General features: G+C 43.7%; 1 protein-coding gene and 1 pseudogene across 2 annotated transcripts in view; one reads left to right on the top strand and one right to left on the bottom strand.

The window, feature by feature from the left end:
- PREX1 (phosphatidylinositol-3,4,5-trisphosphate dependent Rac exchange factor 1) overlaps positions 1 to 26,764 on the top strand; it is a 229,258-nt gene that overhangs the window by 104,808 nt on the left and 97,686 nt on the right. For both annotated transcript variants that reach the window (XM_090064463.1, XM_090064462.1), the window contains exons 4-6: positions 2,746 to 2,850; positions 6,378 to 6,479; positions 22,737 to 22,898. In XM_090064463.1, the coding sequence (XP_089920589.1) occupies positions 2,746 to 2,850; positions 6,378 to 6,479; positions 22,737 to 22,898 (369 nt within the window). The remainder of the gene's footprint in view (positions 1 to 2,745; positions 2,851 to 6,377; positions 6,480 to 22,736; positions 22,899 to 26,764) is intronic.
- On the bottom strand, positions 25,367 to 25,495 carry LOC149856660 (U4 spliceosomal RNA; annotated as a pseudogene).

Genomic DNA, 26,764 nt, shown 5'->3' with positions numbered 1-26,764 from the left:
TAGCATGATGCCCTAGTCTCTTTGCGGCTGTTGCTTTATGCCATGATTATTATGTTTGGACAGAAATCTATTTACTCTTAGCTTGTTGCTCAGAAATAAAAGCAAAAATGAGTGTTCAATCATATCAGTGGTCCATTAGGGGACAAAAATCATAGCAGCTTTTTATTTGGTTCCTGAGCATTACCTCCAGCTTTTGAGCTACTGACCTGAATGCTAAGTTATGCTACTGAATCAGTGTAAACAGTTTGTCTTCCATGTGGCTGTGTCCAGATAAGCGTGGCCGTGTGGTACGTAGCACTGCAGACATGTCTGTGGCGCCACATAGCACACATTCAGCTGTTTTCCATACTGCAAGGGAGCAGGAGGGTTGTTGGGTTTTTTTGATGCCTGGATATCCAGGAATCAAAAAAACCCACAAAAAAGACAAAACAAAACAAAACGTAGGGATAGTGCACGTCACTCAGAATCGGAGCCTGGCCCACTGGAGCCATGCTCCAGCTGCAGGCCAGGCTCTGAGCAGCAGGATTGCCGCTGTGCAGCCCCAGGACCCCAGGAAAGGCTTCTCAGGCTATCACAGTGATGGCCCCAGCCTCCCCTACCCCACCTGGGGTAACCTGCCACATGACACCAGAGACAACTAGCTGTGGTAGAAGGTGTCTTGCTGCTTAGTTGTCCCTGGGAAACCAAACGTCCATGCTCATGTGGATGCGGCCAGGGGTGAGAATTCATTGTAGATGCAGATATATATCCCCAAATCTGTTACTTTATTGTTTCAATCAGCTACCGTTCCCACTTGGAACTGCCATAGTGATGTTAAATAAACCCAAGTAAATTCTACAGGTACCTAATCTTCAGCTGAGGGTACTCAGAACTGATCTTCTTCACAGCAGATACGGGGATGCAGATGGAATACATTTATGCCAAGATCCTAAGTGAGAATTTAAAAGTGTCAGTGCTACACTTAGAGAACTTTAAGTAGGAAGTAAATTACTGTTTTCAGAAGAAACCCTGATGGTGAGATGGTCAGAGAGGCACAGGATAAACTATAGTTTTTCCAAGCATCTTTTCATCACTTTAGATTCTGAATCGCTTTACCGGACTAGAGACTAATGCACATATAGCTCCTGGTACTTCTTTCTGACCTCCTTTCATTCTACTAGATATTATATTGAAATCTCACAGCATGGCTGTCTGACCCATCAGTCATGAATGGAATAACTTGCTTCCCATCCAATTCATTCATGCTAGAAACAGCTTTTATTGCTTTTTTTTTTTTTTGTAAAATATTACGTGGTATTCTCCAGGTTATTGCTGCTTGTAGTGGGCTCAGCGTGTTGGATCCTTTTCATTAAGAAGAATTCTACTGTCACTGTCATTCTGGTGTTTTAAATAAAGCAGAAAACTGGTGCTACCAGTTGTCCCTTGTATGTTAACAGTTAGATCTGATTCCAGTAGGTGTGTTCTTGGGTGTGGCATAGGGTGCAGGAGTATGTAGCATGTTGCATGTATGACTTTATTCTTTGTGCTGTGTGATGCTCTCCATTTTATTGTGTTCCCTTTCCCTTCTTTTCCTTTTCTGCAGTATTTTTTTGTACTTGATCGAATCCCTAGAAGCAATCACATACTGTTGACTCATTGCTGTATTAGAATTACAGACTGATAGCTTTTCTGTTGCTTGGCCAAATACTTGACATGAGCCAGCTAACTGATTGTCTCTCTCATAGTTAGGGGGTCTATTTAATTTGCAGTTTTCGCAGAAACTGCAAAAAACAGCATTGTCCACAGTCACTAGAAAGTATTGCATTGGTTGCTGTTTCCCAGGAAATCATCCTAAAAGAAAAAAAAGCATATTATTCATCTAATACACGGTTTTAGAATGTCCCAATGCTTACCACGATACAGAGACAATGCAGCAGCCACTGAAGCCATAGATCACGTGAGCGAGAGTTACTGTCTGCTAGTGACAGAGTAAGTGAGGGCGCCAGTCAGTGAAGTGAACATGTCTCTGTTAAGGTTAGCATTAATTAGCATTTCTAAACTTTTTTGTAGAGCACTACATATAATAATAAATTATGATGATATGTTACAATTCATATTGCGTGCACATTTATATTTATAATATATTTAAATTTAGATTTAAATTTAATATTTATATTAATACTAATACAATACATTATATGATATCATTTACTTTCTGTTGCATTTGCTATTCAATTATATGGCATATGCCTGTCCGCCAATGGGCAGGGCTGCTGGGAAATGCCCACAAAAGCCATGACCAGGCTATGAAAATTGCTTTGTCTTGCTTGGAGTTAAGTAGACCCCTACTCATAGGCAGGCGATTTCCAGTTATTGGCCTAAGAAGCCAGTGGGGACGCTCCTCAAATAGCTCAGACCACCTAAAAATGAGCCCAAGACTCTGTATCAGCAAAGAGTATGCCTCTTTCAGTAATGCATTAAAGAAAAATACTGGTTGGTTTCCAATTTGGAGGCCTCTTTGCTCAGAAGGATCATACAAATTTACCATAAAGAAGTAAGGAAGTAGAGGAAGACATCCCTTTGTTACCAAAGTGACAACAATATCTCTATACAGGATCACACCGCTAAATGTACTCCACAGAGTTATGCCTAAGCTTACGCTCCTTTGTAAAGACTTTGTGTCAGTTTGAGACAAAATATGCCAGTGAGGTCCGTCCCTGGAATTGCACATTGGGTCAACATGGATTCATTTTTTTTTTCTTGCAGAAAGACAAGTTCTGCGTGTACGAGGAGTATTGCAGCAACCACGAGAAGGCTCTCAGGCTCCTCATGGAATTGAACAAGATTCCTCCAGTGAGAGCATTCCTCTTGGTAAGCACCTGCTGTAGCATTCGTCACTTTAACAACCTGATCTTGTGCTGTACTTGCAATAATTCATGTTCCCAAACTCAGGAATGGAAAGCCCTTTACAGACATAAACGATTCAAGCCTCACAGCCCTCTGGTACAGTAGGAATTAATGATGCCATTTTTCTGTTTGGTGAACTGGGGGCACAGAACTAAACTCAGCCCTAGTTGGTGTGATTTTGGAGGAGGAGGCTTGTTATGGTTCAGGATGAAAAGAATTTGCCCCACAGGTGATGACATGGGGCACTTATCGAATTAGTAACAGACTGGGACTAGAACCCCAGTAGGCCCCGCTCAGACATGTCAGGCCTGTCCAAACGGTGGCCAACAGGCCTCAAGCAACCCACAAATGGTTATACCATGGCCCGTGGGAATGGATATTCTGCAGTGGGCTAAATGGCTGTGGCATTAACTCTTGTGGCTCCCAGAGCCTCTGTGTCAACCACTGGGTGCTGGCCCTGCTAATACTGTTGGTACTTGACCCACCGCCGAATTTCTGGGTTGAGACCACCCTGGAGGCCCTTTTCAGCAGTGATGGGGCAGGCAGCAGTGGTGTTGGTCTTTCTGCCGCTGACTTGCCATATTGAGATCCCTGTTACAGATGACCTTTGGCGGCGTGGCAAGCCATGGCAGCATGGTCAGTATGGGGGTGTTAATGTTGCTGCCACTCACCCCTCTGCCAGGGGTCATGCGCCCCATGAGAAACACCACAGTCCAGATCCAGCCCAGATGAGTTGAACAACCCTACTCTAACTGATTGATGTAGCTCTTCCCTAAATGTGAGCTGCACTTTATGTGATATATTAACCATTCTCCAGAGTTTTCTCTGCATCTATTCACTGGGAGAACAGGAAGCTTTATCTGTGCTGCTGGCTTCAGTTGGCAGAAGGTGTAGATAGATGTAAATATGGGAAAAATGCTGATGCCTGACTTTTGCTCAGTTGTGGCAATTCCTCCCAGCACCCCTCCTTTCTCAGAATGCCATTTTTTTAATGTCACTGAGCAATGAAGCCAGCATTAGAATACAAAGCATTGCTTGTCAGACTAGATTTGGCCTGAGTGCCCCCTCACAGCTGCTGAAATAAAGGGTCTTACTTCAGGAAAATAGGGGAATGTGTCTGAAAAAGTGAGCAAGAGTGGAAGGGCAATTCTGGGTCTGTGGTCAGGCGGGGAAGGGACAGTGAAGAGGAATGGGGTGGAATCAGATGGGATACATGGAAATCTGGATTGAGAACCTTATGAGCTGGTGGCCAGCATCACTGATCCCAAATAGCTTGAAGTATGGTTATTTTACAGGAGACTGTGTATAAGTATAGTACTTGGGCCTACTGGGGAGATTTATGAATGATGTGAAACCTGCTTAAAAAGAAAGATTGTTAAGTCTTCACCCCAAATCTGCCAGTTTTCAGTAGGTTTCTGGACCACTAGAAACAACAATTCGCAGGGAAGAATGGTTTCAGTGAAATCTGTAAGCAAGTCAGTGAAACTTGGCTGGGTTTTGAAGCTTCATTATAGACCCGAAATGCGATTTCAGTTTACTGGAAGGGTTTGTGACCCTTACAAATGCAACCGGGATGAGCTGTGGAGCAAACCTGCCCTGATTTAGTGTTGCATATCAAAACATAGGAACAGAAAAATTGTCACACTGGGTTCGATGGGAAGCCCATCTTACTCCAGGACCTCTCTCTGACAATGGCCAGTACCAGATGCTTCAGAAGAAGGTGCAAGAAGTCCACAGCAGGTCAATGTGGAAGAATCAACTCCCCAGAAGCTTATCGTTTCTGAAGTGAGGGGAAGGGACGGTCAGGGGCTCTGGCTGAAATATGCCTTGAGATTTTTTGCTCACTTAGATTAAACAGGAAAAGGTAAACTCATCTGGCACAGGTGATAATTTGAGAAGTGAAACTGTTGTGGATCCCTTCACTCCACTGTTTCCAGACACTAGGGACAAATTTGGCTGTGAAATGATTTTGCTTCCTGATAGAGGGTAGCCTGAATGTGAAGGACCTTCCAAATGAGCACAGAGCTAAGCTTGTGTGTAAGGCAGGTGGCATGTCATTTGCTCCCAGACGTTGTTGGACTTGGATTTAGTTTTCTTACCTGCTGTATCAGCCCAATGTCAGCATAGCTTATATTTCAGCATAGTTTATATTTTGTGGAGTGTTTATATTATCACCTTCCTTAATTACATGTGATCAAAAGTGAGTTGGGGGTGCCTGGCCTGGGTACAGAAATGTCCCTGGACACTTCTCTGTCTGGAAGTCATGGAGTACCCTAAAACCAAAAAATGGGTTCAGATATTTGGGCTGTGAGACTGTGTGGGAGGCAGAGGACAAATTTGTTCTAATTTCACTTTGATTTCCTGTCCTGTACATGAAAACTTTATAACTCCAACATTGACACGGGTTATGCAATTCCTAGCGAGTCCATTTTATTTTAATGCTATGCATGTAATATCGTTATGACTCAGTGTTGGAAAACTTACATAGGTGATCATTAACATTAATATGGGAACTAGGTAAGTGGAATAATAAGCTAATAGGGTCCCTGTGGGTGACTGCACACCTTCTCTTCATATCTTCATGACATTTCCTGAACTGCAGGCAATGTAGCACTTCTTTCCACGCAGCCTGACTCCACAGTGACTCATCTCCCACTGATACCTGGCGAGCTCAGAGCCTCTAATAGGACTTGCAATCCTAAATTTCTCACTGGAATTGGTAGGCGCATCTCCAGTGCTTTTCCACACCCCCCTCAGGCCTGCAGAAGGCTGGTTGGGTTTGTCCCCTGTTTTCAAGACTCAAATATACCAGGTGACAACTGTCCCTGGTTTCCAGAATAAGCCGAGCTCCAACACCTCACTGAACTTTAAATTACAAAGATATTTTCTTTTTTCAGTAGATGCAACCAAATAAGGATGTAGAGACTGAGAGAAAGAAAGGAAAAGATAAAAAGTTTGAAAAGAAAAAGAAAATAGGATAAAGGGAAAAATTAAAAAGGCATCAGAGTAGAGGCTCCTGGGTTGAGTTATGCACTCCTGCTTCTCTATTAGAGCTGTTACTGTTTGCCGTTTGTTATGTGGCTGTGCCTAAGAGACCCAAGCATGGACCTTGGGTGCTGTTCATGCAGGAATAAAAGGTCTTGAACAAATAAATAAAAGATTCTACAACCTTGTGGCACCCAGCTCTGACTTGTCCTGCGCAGCTGACTGCTGTTTGGGAATGGCAGTCTGCCTCCCTAGATTTTCCCAAGCAGTTTTCATAGGGATGAATACTCGTATTCGTTCGTGGTTATTGTAGAATGTCGCAGTCTTTGTTAGCCAGTTGCTGCCTTTCAGTAATGGGGGAAACAGTTTCTGTTTCCTGTACAATATTGTTTGAAAGTGATTCGAGGCCCTTATGAGTGGACAGTACTATGGAGATACAAAATCATTGTCAAAGCGCATGGGAGCTTTGGGCCAAAGGTAACATGTCTTTTCCTTTCTGGTTGCAGAGCTGCATGCTCTTGGGAGGCAGAAAGACAACTGACATTCCACTGGAGGGTTATCTGCTGACTCCAATTCAGAGGATTTGCAAATATCCACTTCTCCTCAAGGTAATATTTAGCAAAGACTTACTCCAGGTGCCCGCTTTGTTCCTGGAGTGCTTGCTGTACAGTCACTTCTGCCCTCCCACATTGCCAAGCTGAGCACTTTCAGTCCAAGCTGCAGAAAACGCCTGTGTCTAGGTGCAGCCCGACACTGGTGGGCTAGTGATTACTGCAGTGGTAATGGTAGCATCCACCGGATGACTTCCTCGCCGCGGAATACTTTCCTGCTTAAGCGTCTCTGCTGTTTACAAACGGCTGTTCTAGCCACTTCATAAAAGCTGTGTTCAGACAAAATTGTTTCAGTATTCTGGGCCACTGGGTGACTCAGGGGACTGGTAATGTGACACCAAGTCTTTCATTGCTAGATCTCTTGTTTGAATCTGCCCAGGTCAGTAGTGATTAAAATCCTTTACCATATGACAGCTGTTTGGCAGCTTGCTTGAAATGCACTTGGTCCTCTCGGCCCAGCTCCCAGTAGACAGGTGTTATTGCAAAACGCACCCCTGCCATTGGTGCTAATTGGATCCCTTGTTGGCAGTCTCAGCATGGGAGCCAAGGCATGAAAGGGCTTTACAGACTGAACTTCTCATCCATCCGGGTCAGGGCCAAGGCACTTTGCAAAGAAAAGCCAGCAGCCTGGGGGAGCTTGCACTGCCTCTGCCTTTGTCATTCTGTTCTGTATTTAAAACAGAAGCCAGTCTCCAGGGATAGCAGTCTTCATCTTCCCCAAGCATCACATATTTATTGACACAAAAAGTAAAAGAAGCAGCTAACTCTGATCTCTAAAGGAAGGTTCCCAATTGGGTTGTGAAGGAAGAAAGTAAAAAGATTCCAGAAACAGCTGGTGGAACTACCTTGGGAGATAAAATGATCTAGTTCCACTCACACCACTCAGGGTAATTCTGGGTCCCTTAATCTCACCTGACTAAGGGCTTTCACTCCACAGATGAAGGCCCAGAAGCTTGATCTTGCCCTTTTGCTCTCATTTGCTTATTTACTGTTGTATTTTGCTTTCCCTGCCATGTGATTGATATATTCAGGGCCAGGTTTTCAAAACATGCCCTCCATTTGTGGATGTGCAAATTTGCATGTGTTTGGATTACATATATGTGCAAGCGTTCACGCTCTAAGACTTTGGACATAGTTGTTCAGATTTTCACATAAAACCACTTTACGTAGGCAAACCCAAAGGTAGACTTGAGTGCACTCAGGATTTGCACGTACCAGGAAGCGTGCACAACAATGCATGCAGAAGTGGAGGACACTAAAGTGAGACCTTTGTGAACATTTCTGCCTTGAGGCAAATAACAGCTGAGAGAGGGCATTGGCAGGTGTTTGTGAAGTTCTCATGTGGCACCAGCCCCAGGTGTCTTCAGATACAAAGCTGGTCATAGGAAACGTGGTCTGAATGATGCCTTATGTATATGGAAATGGACTCTATTTGTTTATATGAGATGCTGTTGGGAGCACTTAGTGTTTCCGCAGCCTGTGGAGTTGCTCTGTGACTGAGCAATATCGGTATGCACAGAAAAAGGACTTATATGGCATCTACTAGAGTAAACAGACCAGAGGAAGTGGGGATCTAGAAGTATGGGCTGTTTGCATTCCTGACCAAGAAACTTCATAGTGTTTATTTGTTACTTGGTTAGTACATTGCAGTGTGTTTTTTGATTGGCTCCCAGCTGTGTTTATGATAGAATTAAGCTGCATGGAGATAGAGGTGGAAAATTTGAGATTCTTTGGATTCTCTGGAGAGCTGTAGGGGTGGTCATGGATCTCTCCTTATTACCAAAGTCTTTATAAAAAAGGATAGCAGTGACTGAATTCTTGTTCCCACTCGGCTCTCTTTGCTCCCACTCTGCTCTTCATCTAGGCCCAGGAGGTGGTGAAGGCTGTGGAAGCATCCTGTAGTTTAGCCTCTGTGGAAAAGTCCCCAGCAGGTGTAGTCTCCTAAACTTCCTGCCCATAGCATCTGAGCCCAGGGGCTTTGTTAGGGATGGTGAGGGTCATGCTGGAGATAGTTCAGGATGACCAGAGAGGCCAGGGCATGATATGATCTGATATGATTCTTGGATGGGAATGGTCTCTTGCTTGCTCTGTCCTGTGTCCATGGCTAGTTAGAGAATCTGTAGCTTCCTGGCTTTTTTCCCCCTGATGAACCTACTTGGAGCTGGATGAAACAAGACACTGGACTCCAAAAGAAAATAAACGGCACTGACCCCATACGGCGATTTGTTTGCTATATGTAGAGGTGCCCAGCTGCCTCTCTTTTCCTGTACTTGAGGCACATGTCTGGAGATTTTTTTTTTTTTTTCAAACAACCTCAGTCCCTTCCGTTTTTCCATCTCTGTCTGGTCAGACTCACCCGCTGAGTCATCCTGTGCTGAGTAAGGCTGGTTAATTCCTATGCTGTTTGGAAAATATGATGATTTAGCATGGATTTTTACAAACCAGTCTGTGTAGATGATCTACAGAGATTTTTACCCCTTGGCTGAAATGTGACATACAAATAGAAATCTATGTTCTGTTTTAAAAGCTGCTCAATATATTAGAATGGCATAACATATAAGTACTGCAGAAGCCCAGAACTCTTAGCAACTTCATTAAAAGACAAATTGGATGTCCACTACTACTCAAATACCATGAGGATGGTTGCTATAGAAACATCTGAAACACACAGTCACTTTTGATTGTCAGGTAGCAGTTCCAGGGGTACAAAGGATTTTTGGCACCCTCTGACTTCCCTTTCTCTGCTCTGCTGTCACTTGCTGGTCTAAGGCATTCAGTGGTAGGGATGAATCTTGTGCTCGGAGGTCCATATGTCTAGGCTAGTTTCTCTTGCTTTGCTCTAAAAGTGAATTTCTTGTTTTATAGGAAAGCAAAACTTGAGAAAAAACTGAAAATAAATCCCTCGAAGTTCACACTCAGATCTACTCAACTCACTTGTGACCAAAGTCATGGTTATCTGATAATGATTTGTTGGCCTTTTTTTGAAGTGAGCTGTTGGCTTCTATTCATTCCCTAGAGCAGATGTGTGTGTGTATCATGAAAATCCTAACTGGAACTTATCTCCATTCCCTGAAGGCAGAGCAAAGACTTAGTAGACCTAAATACTAAAATAGCCTCTCCTTCCTAGAAATGGTCCCTCTGGGTCAGAATTAAGGTCATGGGAGGTATGGCACTAAGGGTGCCTGTAGACGTGCTCCAGGGTTGTGGGGGGGAGTATTTTAATTACAGTGATTCCCAGATAGCCGCTTTAATTAAAACACCTCAGTGTCATGTGTATTAAGCTCCCCAGATTTCAAAATGGCCATGGGGGTCCTTTAACTAAAGCTTATTTGATGTGTTTTAGTTAAAGCACCCTAGCAGCCATTTTGAAATGGGGGGGGCTCTAATACACATGATGCTTAGGCATGCTAGAGCATTTTAATTAGACCGCTCCAGCAGACTTGATTAATTGAGTCTGCTCTGATGTGTTCTAATTAGAATACATCGGAGCACATTTGTAGGAACCCTAAGTATGCAATTTTGATGTCTGTGCTGACTTAGCAATAGAGGACTCTGGTGTTGCCAAACTAGTTTCTTACCAGTCCTAAATATTCTTATGAAACAAGTAGCCATGAAAGCAAAGCTCTGTAAATATGTCCTAGATGGAAAGTCTTGATTTGTTGCTTTTCATTCTTTTATAGGTTTCTTTTTGGATCCAGGTTGGTTTAAATTACATACTGTTCATTTTGAAAGTTTCCTGGAAGGCAAATGTGTTTTGTTGGAAAATGCTGAAAGGAATTCAGTTTCCATTCAGCCTCTTCACGTAAGAGTGAGCCATTAATGGGGATGTCTTTCAGTTCAGTAAACATCCTCCACCTTCTGAATGTGTAGGTGATGATTTTTTCCTATGGTAATGAGTTTATGGTGACTAAATTGCAGACCTTCCAAAATTCTGCTATTTTTTTCTAAATAAAAACTGAAAAATTTAACATCAGATAGTCAAAATAATGGAGCTCCGAAATGAAGTGTGAACCATGGAGATGTGGCAGTTACTTTGGAACAGCTGCTTTGTACCTCTGGGGGCTCTCTTACTCCCACGGCAAAAACATACAATTTTGTTCCTGATGACTGGCAAGGTCAAAGAGGCTATTCTCTGCCTTCCTTTTTTACTTTGTCTTTAGCAGGTGCTTATGAATAAGAAGATGTTCATATAACTTTAATATAACCTTGGTATCTTTAAGTCTCACCTGCTATTATGTCTTCTCCTGCATAGCTGAGAGGCATTTTTCTCTAATGGCTACTTTTGTAGACTGGGGCTTGGGGAAACTAGGTCCTGTTCTCAGTTCGACCACTACATCTATGACCTTGGCTTGACACAGAATACTTTGATACTAGCAAAATGTTTGCAAATGCTTGCTGCCAGAACAAGGAGCAATGGTCTCAAGTTGCAGCATTGGGGGTTTAGGTTGGATATTAGGAAAAACTCTCTCACTAGTGGCAAAGCACTGGAACAGGTTACCAACAGGGTGGTGGAATTGCCATTCTTGGATGATGCTAAGGCCCAGCTCAACAAAGCCCTAGCTGTAATGATCTAGTTGGGGATGGTCCTGCTTTGAGCAGGGGGTTGGACTAGATGACTTGAGGTCACTCCTAATACTAATTTTCTATGATTCTATGAAATGTATTTGAATTCCTTAGATGTCAGAAGCAATAGCCTTTTATTCTTATTAGCAAAGAAAAATAAGATAGTTGAAGTGTTTGACCATAACCTGAAGCACTTGGTCTATTATTAAGTAGTTAGTATTGATAAGATGCTTTGGAATAGGGCCCATATACACATGAACATTGATCTTAATCAGGGTGCAAATTTAAAGTGAAATAGCTCTTCTAGATTAATGTGGACATGTTTATTATAGAACAGGGGCATCCACACATGAAATTATTTTGGAATAGTTAATCAGAAATAGCTCCATGTGCAGACAGGCTCTGAGTGAGTAGCATCAATATTGTCTATTATTTCCAGTTTGTATTATGATACTTTACAGTGGGGTAATCTTGTACTTCCTCATCTCCTGGTGAGGCTGCTCCATTTCTGAACCAATAAATGACAGGGACTGAAAAATAACTCAAAATGTTGGTGCCTGATGCTGTTTTAATTTGCAGTTTCACAATATGTGAATCCACCAGTGCAGCTCTAGAGATGAGCAGGGTTTTATGTTGTTGTTTTTCTTATTTTTCTTTAAATTCACTTTAAGTCCTATCAGTCCAATCCTATAAATAATTTAAAGCTGAAACATGAATGCTGTTGTCCAGTGCCTGTGTGGGTAGAACAATAATGATAGTCCTATTAATGTGCCTCATACAACTTTTGCCTGTTGCAGGCAACATCTCTAGCGTGTAAGAGATTAAGCATAGAACTTGTTGGCTTGCTCATTGATTTTACCCTGGCGCAAAGCCTTCCTAATCTTCCTTTCTTTCCTTCCCCTCTTTCTTGATACTGTTGCATTTTAGTAAAAGATTTTGGAGTCTGCATTTAGGATGTTGGAATTCAGAATACCCCACTAATCATTTGTTAGCAATGAGCTATTCCATATGTGTACATGAGATAATATGAACTGTCTTTTAAGCACCGAGAATAGGCTCAGAGGGACTGTTGACTTAAACAGGGAGAAAAGTGCTTTCTTTGCCAGGTATTTCAGTTCTTTCAGAGGGAAAGAAACAAGGACCCACCACACTTGGTAGTACATACTGTACATGTGAATGAGCATCCAGTTTGGACGTGCAATCTGGAAAACTTGCTGCGTAAATACTACTAGCAGAACAGCGAGAGAAAGGCAGCACTCAGTCTCTCTGATAACAATTGTATGACTCTACATTAATTAGTGGGAACTACACTTCTTTGGAGTAGAAGCAGCTGTTGTGCAAGCCAGTCTCAGCCCAAAAATAGCCATTTCCCCGTAATAAAGATCATTTATATCAATGAGAAGAGCACCCAGGGGAAGTGGTGATCATGAGTTAATCACACCCCTGGGGGTGGGGATTAGAGGCTCTCTTCCCTGTGTCCTACTTCATAACACAACAGGAATGTGCAGCACATGATGACCCCACCCCTGGCGTCGCCTGATCGCCTAACGCATGTCACAGAGATTATAAATATTTCCTGCTTTATGTGTATTCTGTTTAGGAGTTACTAAGTGTCCAGCCAGACAGATGCACTCAAGCTCTAGCCCATCTTTTTCCATGTCCTATAATGTGCATGAAAGTTCTTGGTAGTAATTGTGTTGCCTCGTGATGGGAGGCTCATAAGTCCTAGGAGAGAAAGAAGAACCTGGAGGCAAAAACTGACCTGCCAGACTCAGAATTCACTTGAAAGCTAAAGCAAAAGGACGAGGCACAGGCAAGCCTTAATGAATGTAGCATGTGAACTTTGAAATGTAGAGCAGCGTGGCCAGCGGAACAGACACAGAATAGGATAAAACTGCAACTTTCCCTTTATTCCCTGTTTAAAAGCTGGTTTCAAAGATAATACGTTTCTAATTAGCTAGAGTTAAATATGACTGCATAGCCTTCAGATACACGAAGTGCAGTTGGGTTCATAATACTGCATGAATGATTTAAAATCTAGGTCTATTCAACCTAAAACTGAAATGTAAAAAAACGCGTGTTCGTAAATTAATATAACACTGCCACCTTAACAGCCACACTGGTCTCAGATATTTTTGAACCATTCTTATCATAATTGTTAACTGAGTGAAAAACGAAAACTGAAGACGTGAAGCACGTTTTTAATGTTTCCAGTGTGTTTGCTTTGTAGATTTGACAGCACATGCTGTATACTAAGTGTTTACATTTCTCTCATTCTTTCCCCTTCTTCTGTGTGAAAGAAATACATTGAAAATAGTAATAATAAACCCGGAAAAATACGATTACACACATGCTTTTTTAAAGAGTAGAATTAGTTCCAAATACAGTTTGGTGCTAAACTGTTTGTTAGTGTGCCTTCCTGAGGTGATTAGCAGAGGAAATTGGTATGTTTGCTATCTCTGTCACTTAAGGTTTTCAAAATGGAGTTCAGAGGATATACACCTAAAACCATGTTTTACACGTGACCTTGCTTGTGGTGCAAACCAGACAGCCTGGCAGGCCATGATTTGCAGCTGCAGTCAATGTGCAGAGTTAACATTCCTGCATGCAGAATATATGGTAGGGTCATAAATGTATGGAGGAGGCATGGGCTTCTTTTTATGCAGAGCCTTGCAATTTTAAGCAGCAAAAACATATGTTCAGTTGTCAATTGTAAGTATACAAAGAGATGATCATTTTGGGGAGCAGAGGAAGAAGGCTGGTACAGCCTTTTTTTAAAAGAGCAGTTTAGCAGAATAACATCCTTTCTACTGGGAAGTATGAAAGCTGGGCTCGCATTTGAAAAACCTCTTGCTTCCTCCGTGTATCTGCGTTGCTCACCTCCCTCCCACTTCTGGTGTTTACATCTTCCTGTATAGCATTCAGTTTTTTAGTTTAAAGTTCAGTGATCACACCTAATTAGGTGCTCATGTTCAAATATGTTCTCTGCTGTGCTACTTTTCATCTCATGTGATTCAGTTTTTACATTTGGATTATATCACGCATTTGAAATTCTTTCAGCTTTGAGCTATGTAAGCTGCATTCACAACCAAAATACATAACTTAAGCTACTGTGTTGCGTAATCAGTGATTGATCTCTTTGCTAGTCATGCATTAAGTTCTCTATTTCTATGGCAAAATTCTGCACTGAGCACGCAAACAATATTCAGCAAGTACAGCTTTACAAAGGGAAGGTAGAATTCAAAAGAAAATCTGTACTAAGTGGCATGGACCTTTCATGCATACACATTTCTTAAGCTTTGATATATTTGGATGGGGAAAAAAGCAGAAATAAACTTTTAGAAACCAAATGCACAGGCTGCATCTGTTGACATGGCACTTTGTGTTGTTTTTCCCCCCAGAAACAAGCCTGCAAATTGCCATTTCCAAAGAGGGCAATGCATATTTGATTTCAGTTCTTGTGAAATCCAAACCAACTCATAGCGAAGTCCGTGTGAGTCGTTCCATAGGTTTCAGTACATTCTGCAGGGGGACATGATTACTCTCTCTAAATATGCCACAGAGGAGAACATCATGGAGGGAGAGGAACTATTTAAGCTAAAGTGCACCTGTCCATGAAAATAAATGGGAATAAATTATTTGTGAATAAATTTAGACTGAAAATTAGAAGGTTTCTAACCATCAGAACAGTGATGGTCTGTAAGAGCTACGGTGGTAATGGGGGGCAGAAACCTAACTGGTTTTAAGGTGGAATTTGATAAGCGTACACATTTTTTGGGAAGCAACTTTCAAGGGTGGCAACTGGGAGAATGGGAGCTGGATGTGGATATGGATAGAAATGTGAAACGGGTATTTCTATACTTTTATGTTGATACCTGACATTTGTTGATGTACCTTTACTGTTCATAGAGTAACCAACCACTTTTGCCCAACTCCTGTTGAAAGCAAAACCTTCTGTCTCTATCTGCAGAGTAATCAGGATGTGCTTAGGTACACACTGTGAAACGGAAGAGCTGTGGTCAGTCTTATACAGTGACTGCAACATCTTTCTCCCCTCCACCCATCATGGTTTTTAGATCTGTGATTGGCATGTTGGATGTCTAATTGAAATGACCATCAGAGAGTGGAGCTGTGCTCAGCAAATAAGGTCCCAGCTCTATGCACAAGGTGCTTTAAAGAAAAGATCTCACCTCCAGGTCAGGTGGTTGCAAACTTTTGGGACAGTATGGGGGATTCTGGTGGTGCTGCTGCCTGCAGTGTACCTGGTCTGTGGACAAAGGGAAGTCTTTGTTCAATAGGGATGTCATGTCTCTCACCAGCCAGCAAGCACATTTAGAAAAAGGGGAAGAAAAGAAGCCTGCTTTGCAAAAGCAGACAAGCACAGACACTGTAAAGAAACCTCAGATCAGCTGTTAACCTCACAAACCTCACACAACAACTGCAGCCTACTGAATATTTACTAGGCTTGATTCTTCCCTGCCTGTCAATGAGCTTCCCATCATGAGAGCAGCATACCATCCCCTCTTTGCACAGGTGTCACTGATACCATGAGATGCAGGGCAGTTGAGAGTCAAAACATCCATAAATCACAAAACTGTCAGACAGGATTGGGTTCTGGCTTTGCAAGAGGCACATTTTTAAAAAAAACCCTGTGGGGCTGCTTCTTCCTCTCCTGTAATGCTATGAACCAAAATGGAAAAGGCATCTGACACCAGAGAGGAAGATGTGGGTTTTCTGCACGTCAAACATTTGGGGAAGTTCTTCAGATTTGGTTCAACCCCACTACAGAAGCAAAACTAGATAATGGCAATTTAAAAAGCTTAAGGGGCAGGGGGCTGGACTCGATGATCTCCCGAGGTCCCTTCCAGCCCTGATGTCTATGAAATCTATGAAGTATTTGTGCTAAAGGAGGTTTTGAGGCAATAAAATAAGGCAAGCTGAAATTAATTTTACAGCATAATTTAAGTACATTTCCTAAATATCCTTTGCATACAGAGCCAGATTCATGCTAAAGAGGGTTTTCTGCTTTTGAAACACAATAGTGTAACGTGTAACAAGGTTGTATCTTTGGCCAATTGTACAGGGGAGTTATGAGTAGATGCCAATTTTTTACTGATAGGGGTGGGCGATCAAAAAAGTTTGGAGACCACTGATCTATGGTACCATCTATATGTCTCCATTGCCATCCCCCAGTTAACCTGGGAGGTTGGGTGCTGATATCTCCCCATTCCACAAATCAGGAGATGAGGAGTGGGAGAGGCTAAGTTAGTTGCTCAGAGTCTCACAGAGACTGAGGCAAAGCAGGGTTTCAAGTTTCACATAATGACCTGAGCACTGATCTGTCTTTCCTGTCTATAATACCAACAGACATGAATGCGGGAGCATGCCAGAGGGCTTCTGCTACAAGACCGAGGGGAGAGAGCATATATTTACCTGTATGAAATATTAGGGTGTTTGGTGGTGCTGAAGCTCTGAAGCTGTAAAAATGATGCTGAAATAGGGGTCCAGTCCTGACAGGACTCTTGTCATCTTGATGTCTTTAAAGAGAAGGGAGGGATGCTTTCCAAGATTTAAGTTAAGGAATGTGTTTGCAACAAGCTATTTTTCAGTTGGAAGAAACCTGCAGACAGTGGTACAGCTGACAGGCTGTATAAATCTCAGGTTTTTCATTTCCCTATTGCAGGCAGGTTTGGGTGGGAGTAACTCCTCCATGGATGCAGAGCTGATCCATTTTGTGAGCTGTCCTACAGATTCCTACGGGGGCTTCCTTACTGCAGGCAGCAGCAGTGACCACCTTGGGGTAGCAGTGCTTAAGTGACAGCAAGTAGGATATTTGGTCACTTGGCTCAGGCCTGGCAAACATATATGGGTTTTCTGGAGGATAAGCCAATTCTCACCAGAGCCTGCCATCTGGTCTCTCTCTCTGTTTTTCAGTGTGTTGGCAAACAGGTGTTTACTTATCATCAGGGATCCTGTTTTTTTCTGTTTAAAACCAAAATCCAATTTTTTCCTTGATTAAAATGAAACACTGCTATATATATATATATATAGCTATCAGTTGAACACACGGTTTTCTTGATACATTTACAATTTTAAAGCAGTTTGGAAGCCTACCAGTGCCTCAATCACTATAAGAAAATAAATTGTAAATACCTAAAAATGTTGGCATTTGGTTTTGGGTTTTTTATCATGGAAAAATCAGTGCTCCCTCTGCCCCCTTCACTTATCAGGATGTGCTGTGGGTGCAGCTGCAACTGTCCCCCCCCAAAACAACTTTGCGGTGCTGAGCAGCCTTGATATGCTGGTGCCCTGCCTATGCCATTGCCCCTCACTCCTGACCTCCAGCCCCCCCAACCCTGCCCGTGCCCCTTACTCCCAACCCACAGGACCCTGGACCCTTCTAGTGCCCCTTAGTCCCTACCCACAGTCCCCTGGGCCCTGCTGGTACCCCCTCACTTCCCAACCCCCCCACCCACGCCCCCAGCACTGCTGGAAGGGGCCGGCCTCCAGGTATCAGGGCAATAGGGGCAGGGATCTGGGTCCACATCCCCCCCCCAGCAGTGCCTGAGCCCCAGCTGCCACCCGTCGGAGGCAGCAGCTGCTGTGGCAGAGCGAAGCATGGTGTCCAGCTCCCCCTCTTCCGTGGGTGGCCTGGCTGCAGTGGAGCCCATCGGGGGAGTGGCAGATGCAGGCTGCCCACTGCAGGCTTGGGCTCCCTGTCCTTGTGCCCTACCCCCGGGGGCCTCTGTAATCCAGCCAGGGCACAGCAGGGCAGGAAGGCTCAGTGCTGCCATTAAGAGCCCCACATTGCCATGGTGAAGCACCCCCTGCCCACCCAGCAGCAGTGGGGATGGTGGCGTGAAGCTCTGCCCATCACTGCTGCTGGGAAGGCAGGGGATGCCCTGCCATGGTGGCGCAGGGCTTGCAACAGTGGCATCAAGCTTTCCCTCTTGACCCGACCCTTCCCTGCTGTGTTGAATCTTGCCCTCTGGGCCCAAGATGCCCCATGGGGGGGCAGCAAGACAGGGAGCCTGGGCCTGCAGCAGGCAGCCTGCCCCTGTCCCATACACAAATCTGGGGGGCACATGCCCCTCATGCCTCCCCCTGGGAGTGCGCACAGTGGTGGGGAGCCAGCCCTCCTCACCCCCCCGGACAAACTGGTCACAGTTCCTTCCTGCTCCCTGCCTGGCCCTGCAGCCGCGCATTCCTGCCTCAGGTCCCAAGCCCCGCACACCGGCCAGGCTAGGCACCAGCCCCAGCCTCAGACCCGTCCATCTCCCTCCCTGACTATGGGAGCCTCAATCCCACCCCCTTCCCCCAACAGACTTACCTGCAGGAGCTTCCCTCCAGACTGCCTGGTGGCCCTGTGCACGTCTGTGTTGCGTATGCACGTGGCACCCTCCCCAACCTGACTGCCCTCCCCCTGCCCCCTCTTCCCCCCTGCTCCTTGCAGGCTGGACCTCTGCCAGCCTGCAAGGGAAAACCCACCATTTCCCACATTTTTCTCCTTTAAAGGTTTTTCTCCTTACAATGAGAAAATCTGGGTTTTACTGCATTTTTCCATGGCAAATGGAAAACCCAGATCCCTGCATATCATAGATCTGTTGCTAAAACAAATAAGCAACCAAGGCTACATTTCAGAAATCATCGACACTGCTTTCTTGGGGGACGCAGGTGTTACAGAGCAGTTTAAGCTACTCCTCAGATCGCTCTTTCTGCTCTGTGCCAGGCCTGAGGGAGCTGCATTTTTGCCTGCCTTTAATAAGACATCCCTTTTTACCTATATCCTGGTTGGGCAGATTTAGGTAGCATCCACCTGTTTGTTGGCATCATTTCTACTGGAAAAGGATGAATTCCTGTTGGTCTTTCTTGCAAAGACCTTTTCTGAACAAAGGGCTGGTTTTTTTCATATCCGCATGATGTGGTTTCAGAAAGAGATATTTAGACAGAGCTAACAGATGCACATACATTTCCAAAGCAGCGTGTGGGACAGAGCAGCAGGACACTGCAACAATGTTAATGAGAGGTAACGAAAGATTTAACGCAGTGTTTGACAAACTGATGGCTAACGCTTCTCTTTTCACCTTTCCTTCTCAATAATCCTCGTCTCCTACCTTATCTTGAGCCCCAGTGGGGTAAGAACAGCCTACTCATGGGATCTCCTTCTGCGATAGTTGTGGCAGCCAGCTCATTTCCCTCTTGCATATGTTACTCTGCCTGTAAATCACCCTGGAGTTTAGGATCATTAACTCGTCTCCCTAAATGGTCCTCCCAGTCGTCAGCACAGTATGCTTCCGCTGCATCACGCGTCTGACAACAGCCATTGTCAGTCACCATTTACAATGTTTGGGAAGGAAGATTATAGAAGGAAAATCTGTAGCTCAGTTAAGTTCTCAAAACAGCGTGTTCCATTCATGATGCAAAAAAGGGGCACCGACAAAAGGGCAATAATTGGTTTAATAAACGGTAACAAACAAACAAAACCCAGGGACTGGAATTTCTGGGCCTGTTCTTTAAAACAAGACTTTCTGAATTTCACTTGTCACTGTTATTAGAAACCTGCAGAGCAGTGCACAGTGACATTGCCGTGTAAAAACATGAATGGCCACATCCATTCCTTCGGACCTGTCCATCGATGGTAAGCAGCACGTGGGAATGAGTCCGGAGGATGCGATACCACGCATCCTGATTCTCATGAGAACAATCTGTTGCATTGTCTGAAGATGGCTCAGTGTGGAAATCATTTAGCTTCTATTCACAGATTTCATTTTAAAAGGTTACACAAATCAGAAGAGTTAATGAATAAATACTGGCAGTACCCTGCACTTTAAAATCTCAAGATAAATTATGAACATTCATGAAATAAGCCATTTGCTGTGTCATGGGAGGTAGCACACAGGAGGTCTCAGGGGAAAAACAGAATTGGAGCCCAGGCTTCCTGTATCCCAATCCCATCCTTTAAAATATTGTTGTTATTTCTTTAGCATTTTCAAAAGCCTTTTTAAAAAAAAAAAATTTGACACTGTGCCCCTTTAATTTACCCTCATTAGTTTTCACCAATACAATCACAGCTGTGAAAATCTCTAGACAACAGTGCTCAGAATTGTGTCCTTTTAGGTGTGAATTCGGTCCTTGCTGCCATCACGTCTCACGCTCTTCAGTGTATTTATCCTCACAGCACTTCTTTTCAGACGGGTGGGGGGGAAGTGCTGTAATCCCCATTTTACAGATGGGGCACAGAAAGCAAGGGTTGTCTTTACAGCAACATTTGGCTCATATAATGACACTTAAATTACCCACTTGATCTAGCCTAGTTATTCCTGTGTTAGGAGAGCGTGTGCTGCATTTCCTTCCCATGAGAAGCTGTGTTGGCAAAAAGAAGTTGCCTGGGACCGGGGTCCTGCCCGGACGGGTGCTGATGTCACTGTATCACTGGAGTACATCTGTACCGGCATCTTCCTGACAGCTGTTTGTCTGCTGAGGGCTTGTGTCACTGGAAAGGGATGTTTAATGCAGGGGGCAGAGAGGTTAGTTTTTGCCAGTTTCTATTACATTTTTGCGTGGATGCATGCAAACCTGCAGTGGTGAGGGGCAACTTCTGTCAATGGCGTTATGTAATATTGACCAGGGTTGTGAAACAACACTGAAGCACCACAAAATGATCTGATTAGCAGCACAGCAATTAGAGTGTTTGGATTACCAGAGTGATTTGATTATAAAAGATGGGCTGTTGCAACCGAACTGCTGAATCCCAACCCCATTAGTGCAGTAGGGTTGGAGTGGTAATGCAGCTATGATGGTTCAGGAAAAGTCCAGGGATTCTTAGTGATCTCTTTTATTGGACCAACTGCACAGCTGCGAGACCTGTTGGACAAACTATTCGGCTTCAGGTGCCCTTACTCAGCCACGCTAATGCTTGACCTTAAAATACCACTTAACTCGTGCTGAAAAAATGTTATTACATCAACTTTTGTAACACGCCTTATGACTTTGGCAGGGAAAGCGGCGAGCAGGAGGAGGAGCCATCCAACTTTTCTGTTAACCGGTTTTCAGGGTGGAATTAGTTTACCCTTAGGCATCTAAAGGTAGGATAGGATCTGGCCCAGGTTCACTTAGGAGGAACAGAGAGCTGAACACCAGTCTCCTTCCCACTACACTATCCTTCCTCTTCTACGCTGGATGGACGATGTTTAGTCTCTGGGTGTGGGAGCCCTGGAGTGGATTAGGTTTTTTCGGTCAAAACTCTGGCTGTGTTTAAACTTGCTAGCTCCCTCTCTGGAAATACAGAGTGTGGCAGCTAAGCAGCAGTTTGACATTCAGCCACAGGAATTAAAAACAGCCAGAAATAGATTAAAAGGCAAAAGAATATGGGGAAAAAGTGAGTCTTCCAGCCAGGCTAAAAATGCAGCTCTTAAAACACCAAGTCGGGTATCCAAAGGAAACAGTCAACCCCAGTAAGGTTTTTAAATGAACCTTTTATTCAGTTGTGGCTGGCTATATAGTATCATTGGTCTGAAAAATGATTCGTTACGAGTTGACAGCAGCTCTGCTGTTTGCCAGACTCTTGTCATTCGTGATTATTGTCAGGGTCCAACGTATTCCCATTGTTGTGTCCCAGCAGGCTGTGGCTAGCTGGGCTACTCTGATCTGAACAGAATGAATTGGAGTCTCTTGGGAAACTATTACAGCTGAGGACTTGTTCATCTTTATGTAAATCAGTCCAGACAACACATGCCCATTGCCTGCACTTGGTGAAGGAAGCCCTCCTGCTGAGCTCCTGCTGCTAACTAGACCTTACTCATTCACACCCTAAATTGTGGGGTAGGCTTTTCTTCTCTGGGAGCTGTCTGCTCTTGTTTGGATGATACTGAGGCCTTTTGACCATTGGGGACCATCTAGTTGTATAGAAGGGATATTGGGACTTTTTGTTTCTGCCACCGGCTTGTTGTGTGACCATTGTGCCAGAAGCTTATTTTCTTGTACCTCAACTTTCCCCTTGATATTCTGAGCTAACTGAAAAGGATTAATTTAAATGCTGTGTTGAAATGTCTTTCATCCAACAATTTCCAAGATGTTGCCTTATTCCTTTCATTTATAGAACTGTATAGGGAACTCAGACTGGCATCTGCCCATGTAGGGCTGGATTTCCAAAAGAGCACAGCCTCTGTAACCTCCATTTTTATCACTGGGGGCTGCTGAGGTGAGAATTCAAATTCTGGGCTGAATCCTGCACCACTGAAGTAATGGGAAATGCAGCATTCAGCAGGCCTGTGATGAAGCCAGGACTGGGCCTGTTGTCCAGAGATGGCTTTTTGTATAAGAGCTGTGGAAAGTGGCTTGCTTTTTATGTAATTACTTAGTTTAGCTGAGCTTGGTTCACATTAGCACGTTTAATGCAGTACAAAATGTTCGGTAGGAACTTCCCTCATTTGTCATATTTATCATCATGCAATGCCTGAACTCATTTAGCAAGAGCCCAACAATGACATTAGTATTACAGTGATGACATCTTTTAGAGACCAGCATCTAGTTATTACAACACCTGTAGCGACAAATGTACAACGTTGCTTTGATAATTCAACAGGGCTCCTGGACACTTTCCTTGTGCATGTGCCCCCTAATCCCATGTTAGCAATTCCATTTCCCGCATGTCAGTCAAAGTTCACTCTGCTTATGTCCTTTGTTTTTCAGGAACTAGCTAAGAGGACGCCCTCCAAGCATCCTGATCACCACGCGGTCCAGAATGCATTGCAGGCAATGAAGGCTGTCTGCACCAATATCAATGAGACTAAGAGGCAGATGGAGAAGCTAGAAGCCCTTGAGCAGCTGCAGTCCCACATTGAAGGATGGGAGGTAGGATGGCAGATCAGCACACTCCCTGTAGGCACTTTACCCTACATCACTCAAAAGGCTGGAGCAGAATGACTCATTGTGTACACGGATCTCAGTGTGTCTTATGCAGTGTGTAAATGCACTTAAAAGTGTGGGTGGCATCACTTTGAATGGTTTAAAATCTAGTTTATATTGGGAACATGAGCTGCTCCTAACTGGATGCAGAACAAATGGATCATAGAAGAAGGACACTTGTAAGGGATAAAAGGAATTGAAATTTGAAAAGGGTGAATTTGGTCTGAGGAGCATGCAAGTCCAGAGGGTGAAGTCAGAGCAGGTCTACTTGGGACACCTCCTCCCCATTCCTGTGAACTCTCACTTTTCCTAGGAATCGCAAAGTGAGATCCTCTGTCTTCATAAAGGTTTTCTGTCCAAAAAGGGCCCACCTGAAAACAGACTGATTTATCATATTTGCTGCTGTCAGGTAACTTATGGGGGTGAGTCTAGTGAGGTATTTTACTGCTTGATATTGGGGAAGAGAAGGGCGTGCAGAGAGAGAAAGAGGATGGAAAGCCGGGTGAGCGGGGGCCAGGCAGAAGGGAAGAACTCTGTAAAGGAGCCATCCCGTGGTGGAGTCTGGCAGTAGGTTCAGTTCAAGAAAGGTTGACAGCTTTGTAATTTGATGTCTTTACCCCACAGCATTTGATAAGCAGAGCTGGAAGCCTCAGGGAGATGTACAGCTCATTTTTACTCCACCATAGGGAGTCAGTGGTGTTAAATGGCCTCATGGAGAGCTTGGTGTCGGGAGTTGAGTGTTCCTGACATTTAAAACATCCAGGCTGATTGCTGCCAGCTGAGGATTCCTTAGTGGAGGACATCTTTCCAGAGGTCACATAAACTTCCTCATGTTTGGACTCTTGGGTGTGCTCCAGGGCGGCTTTTTTGTTGTTTTGTTTTAAACCTTGCTCATTTTTTCCCTGAAGGATGTTCTTGGCATTGAGCTGAAGACATAAGAGCAACCCGGCTATCCAGCTGTGTGTTTTTTGGATAGCAAGCTCAATAGACATAGCCAGATAATGTTCAGTAGAACATGACTCCCAGAAGCAGTTGAAACCATTTCAGGTTTGATGGGGTTTGGAGTCAGCAAGGCAAGAGGGATGTCTTGAACCCTGAAGCCTTGATAATGATTTTTGTGACGAGCGTCTGTGATGTCATATATAAACAAACACCCAAGCCACCCTCGTGTTTTAATGGGGTTTACATAACCTACGGGAACGTCCAGGGGATGAGAAGAGTTTCAGATTTGTTTATCCACGCTATTTTATAACAAGGTCGCCTAGGTCGCTCAGCCCATCAGTGTGTAAGTTCAAAAGGTAAAAAGTGTTTTTCACAGGCAGTAAGCTGCAAAACAAATCTGAGGCTCCTACTGGCTTATTAGACCAGGGTGGATGTGCCTTTATGTATCACAGTAAAAGATCAATATTAAATGCGTCTGGCAATTCTTTTGCAACATGTTTAAGCAAGTTGCAAACTGGCTTATAGTTTCCTACCCGTCCTCCCATGCTGCCAAAGGCTCACAAAGCATCACCTTTGACCAAAGTGGCTGCCTCTTGCGGCGATACAGATGCCATTTGCGATCCAGAACCAGGACTGCATTTCATAGTTATTCCCAGGGAAAAGGGCTCCCAGCCTATGAAAACTTCCAGTTGCTGAACTAAACACATAGTTTTCCTGTCATAAGGCAGTGATACCAGCCACAGAGTTGGGCGTGGGAAGGGAAAGAGCAGGGGAGATTTCTGTTCCATTTTTCAGTTAATCTTTTGATCTTAATCTCCCTTTAGAGTAAGAGATGTTCCTTTTCCAGTGGTGTTGATGTGGAGGCTGAAAGGTTGGCAATTCATGGGGCTTAGGTACATGATGCTTGTTCTAACTCAGCAAGGCCCCTTTCTTCCAGCAAGCTGAATCAAAGACCCTCACATTCACAAGAGCAAGCTAATAGCATCCTGTTGCATTATCAAGCAATGCAGATTTCTGGAGAAAGTTCAAGAAACTCTGTCCTAAGTTTACTTTTGATTTGTATATCTGATTTGGAAGGGGTACTACCTTGTCTGCTGTTTCTCTTTAAACAAACCAGTGCAGTTTCATTGGCTTCCCTGATTTTGCACTTGCTGCCAGTCGCCCAGCCCCATCTCCAGGCTTCATCCTAATTAGTGCCACCATCCGCCTTTTCAACACATGAAATGGTACAATATGTTTCCAGTTCTGCATTAACTCTACCTTTCCTTCTCACCCTTCTGTATCCTCTGAAACTTCATTTTAAGAACAGTTCCTTGATTCCAGCTCAGTATTTTAACATCTGCATTAGCAGCGCTCCTTTGTAGTCCCCTCTCAATATGATGCTCAGAGCAGAGTCCTGGCTTAATGTTATTTCACTTAGTTTCCAAGACATAATATAATGAGAGACCAGGAAACATCTGAAGAACCACAGTCTGAGTAGACAGCCTGCTCAGGTTCATTCTCTAGTTGGAACAATGCTAAATCCTAGGGATAAGTTTTCAACTCGTAATAATCATGCCTCGGCTGGGCCTCATGGGCTACTATACTGCCACTGCAAGGTATCGTAGTATAGCGCAGTATATTGTATAGATCATAATATCAAACAGCCTGTTTTTTTTCACTTGATTCATGGTCTGGTTCTCAAACCAAACCACTGTCTGAGAACATGGTGGGTTGATGTAGAAAGAGGTGAATAGCAAGGATGCAAGAGAGGGGAATCCTTGTAGGCAGTTTTCTTCTTTTAATGAACAACCAACTTTTTTATGCTGACTCTATTCTGTATATACTGACTGCCAGTTGGAAGAGGGCCTTGCTAATCAATGTCTGTGGACTGTTTTCACTGTATAGCTGGTACATGCTGAAAGCCTGGACTCCACAAATCTGATATGTGTAGAAACCCACAATTCTGGCACAGCATGATTTGTGAGAACCGAGTCAATCGATTCATAATAAACTTTAAGTTGGAAGCCCACTGGCAGTCACTTTTTTTTTTTTTTTACCTGCAGCCCAATCCCACTTTGAAAAGGTGAGAAATTATTTTCTGCCCTGAAAAGAATTTCCTAGAGAATCACAGAACTCTTCCTCAATCTGTTACTTAAAACTGAAAGCCTTGCTGATTGTATTAATGAAAAGCAAATCAGTCAGCGCCCCACAGGAACTGTATCAAAGCCTTTCAGATACCAGTGATGAGGAAGATATAAAAATATTGATTCATAGCTAATAGATTTTAAGGTGGAAAGGGGTTGTTCTGATTCCCCAATGCTACTTGCTGCATAAAACAACAGAACAGGGAGTTTCACCCAGGTATTCTTGCATAATACTAAGAAAAAGACCGGTCTCTTCTAATTTCATGCTACTCATTGCTTTTCCTATCCCTCCTCTATCACTTGAGTTCCCTTGGAAATATTAAAGACCAGTCTTGATCAGTGAGCTTGCCTGATTGTCACTGCTGCTGGTGTTGCAAAGCTGCTGGTGTTGAAACCCTCTCAGTTACAGGTCTCAACTGCTGCAGAATATTATTCCATTTTTATTTCTGTATGCCAGTTGTTGTCAGGAACTGTGATTGTAAAAACCTAGAAATCTTTACTCTGTGCTCCATTTGGCCATTTGACTTTGTCTACATGTGATCTTCAGACTAAATAGTTGAACTGCAAGCAAATTTAAGGTGGCCTCAACTAATTATTTAGAAAATAAACTATTAGGGCTGCACGAAGCTTTGGGTGCTGATTCAATTTGGAGGAGATTCAGCCTGTTTCGGTGGCTGAATCTCCAAATCCAAATCAAATCAAATCAGGAGACCAATTAAAAGGTTTGAATTGATTCAAAGCTCT

This window comes from Crocodylus siamensis, chromosome 10 (assembly GCF_052110815.1).
Source record: "Crocodylus siamensis isolate JL-2025a chromosome 10, ASM5211081v1, whole genome shotgun sequence".
NCBI classification, from domain to species: Eukaryota; Metazoa; Chordata; order Crocodylia; family Crocodylidae; genus Crocodylus; species Crocodylus siamensis.
This window is presented reverse-complemented; position numbering and strand designations above follow the sequence as displayed.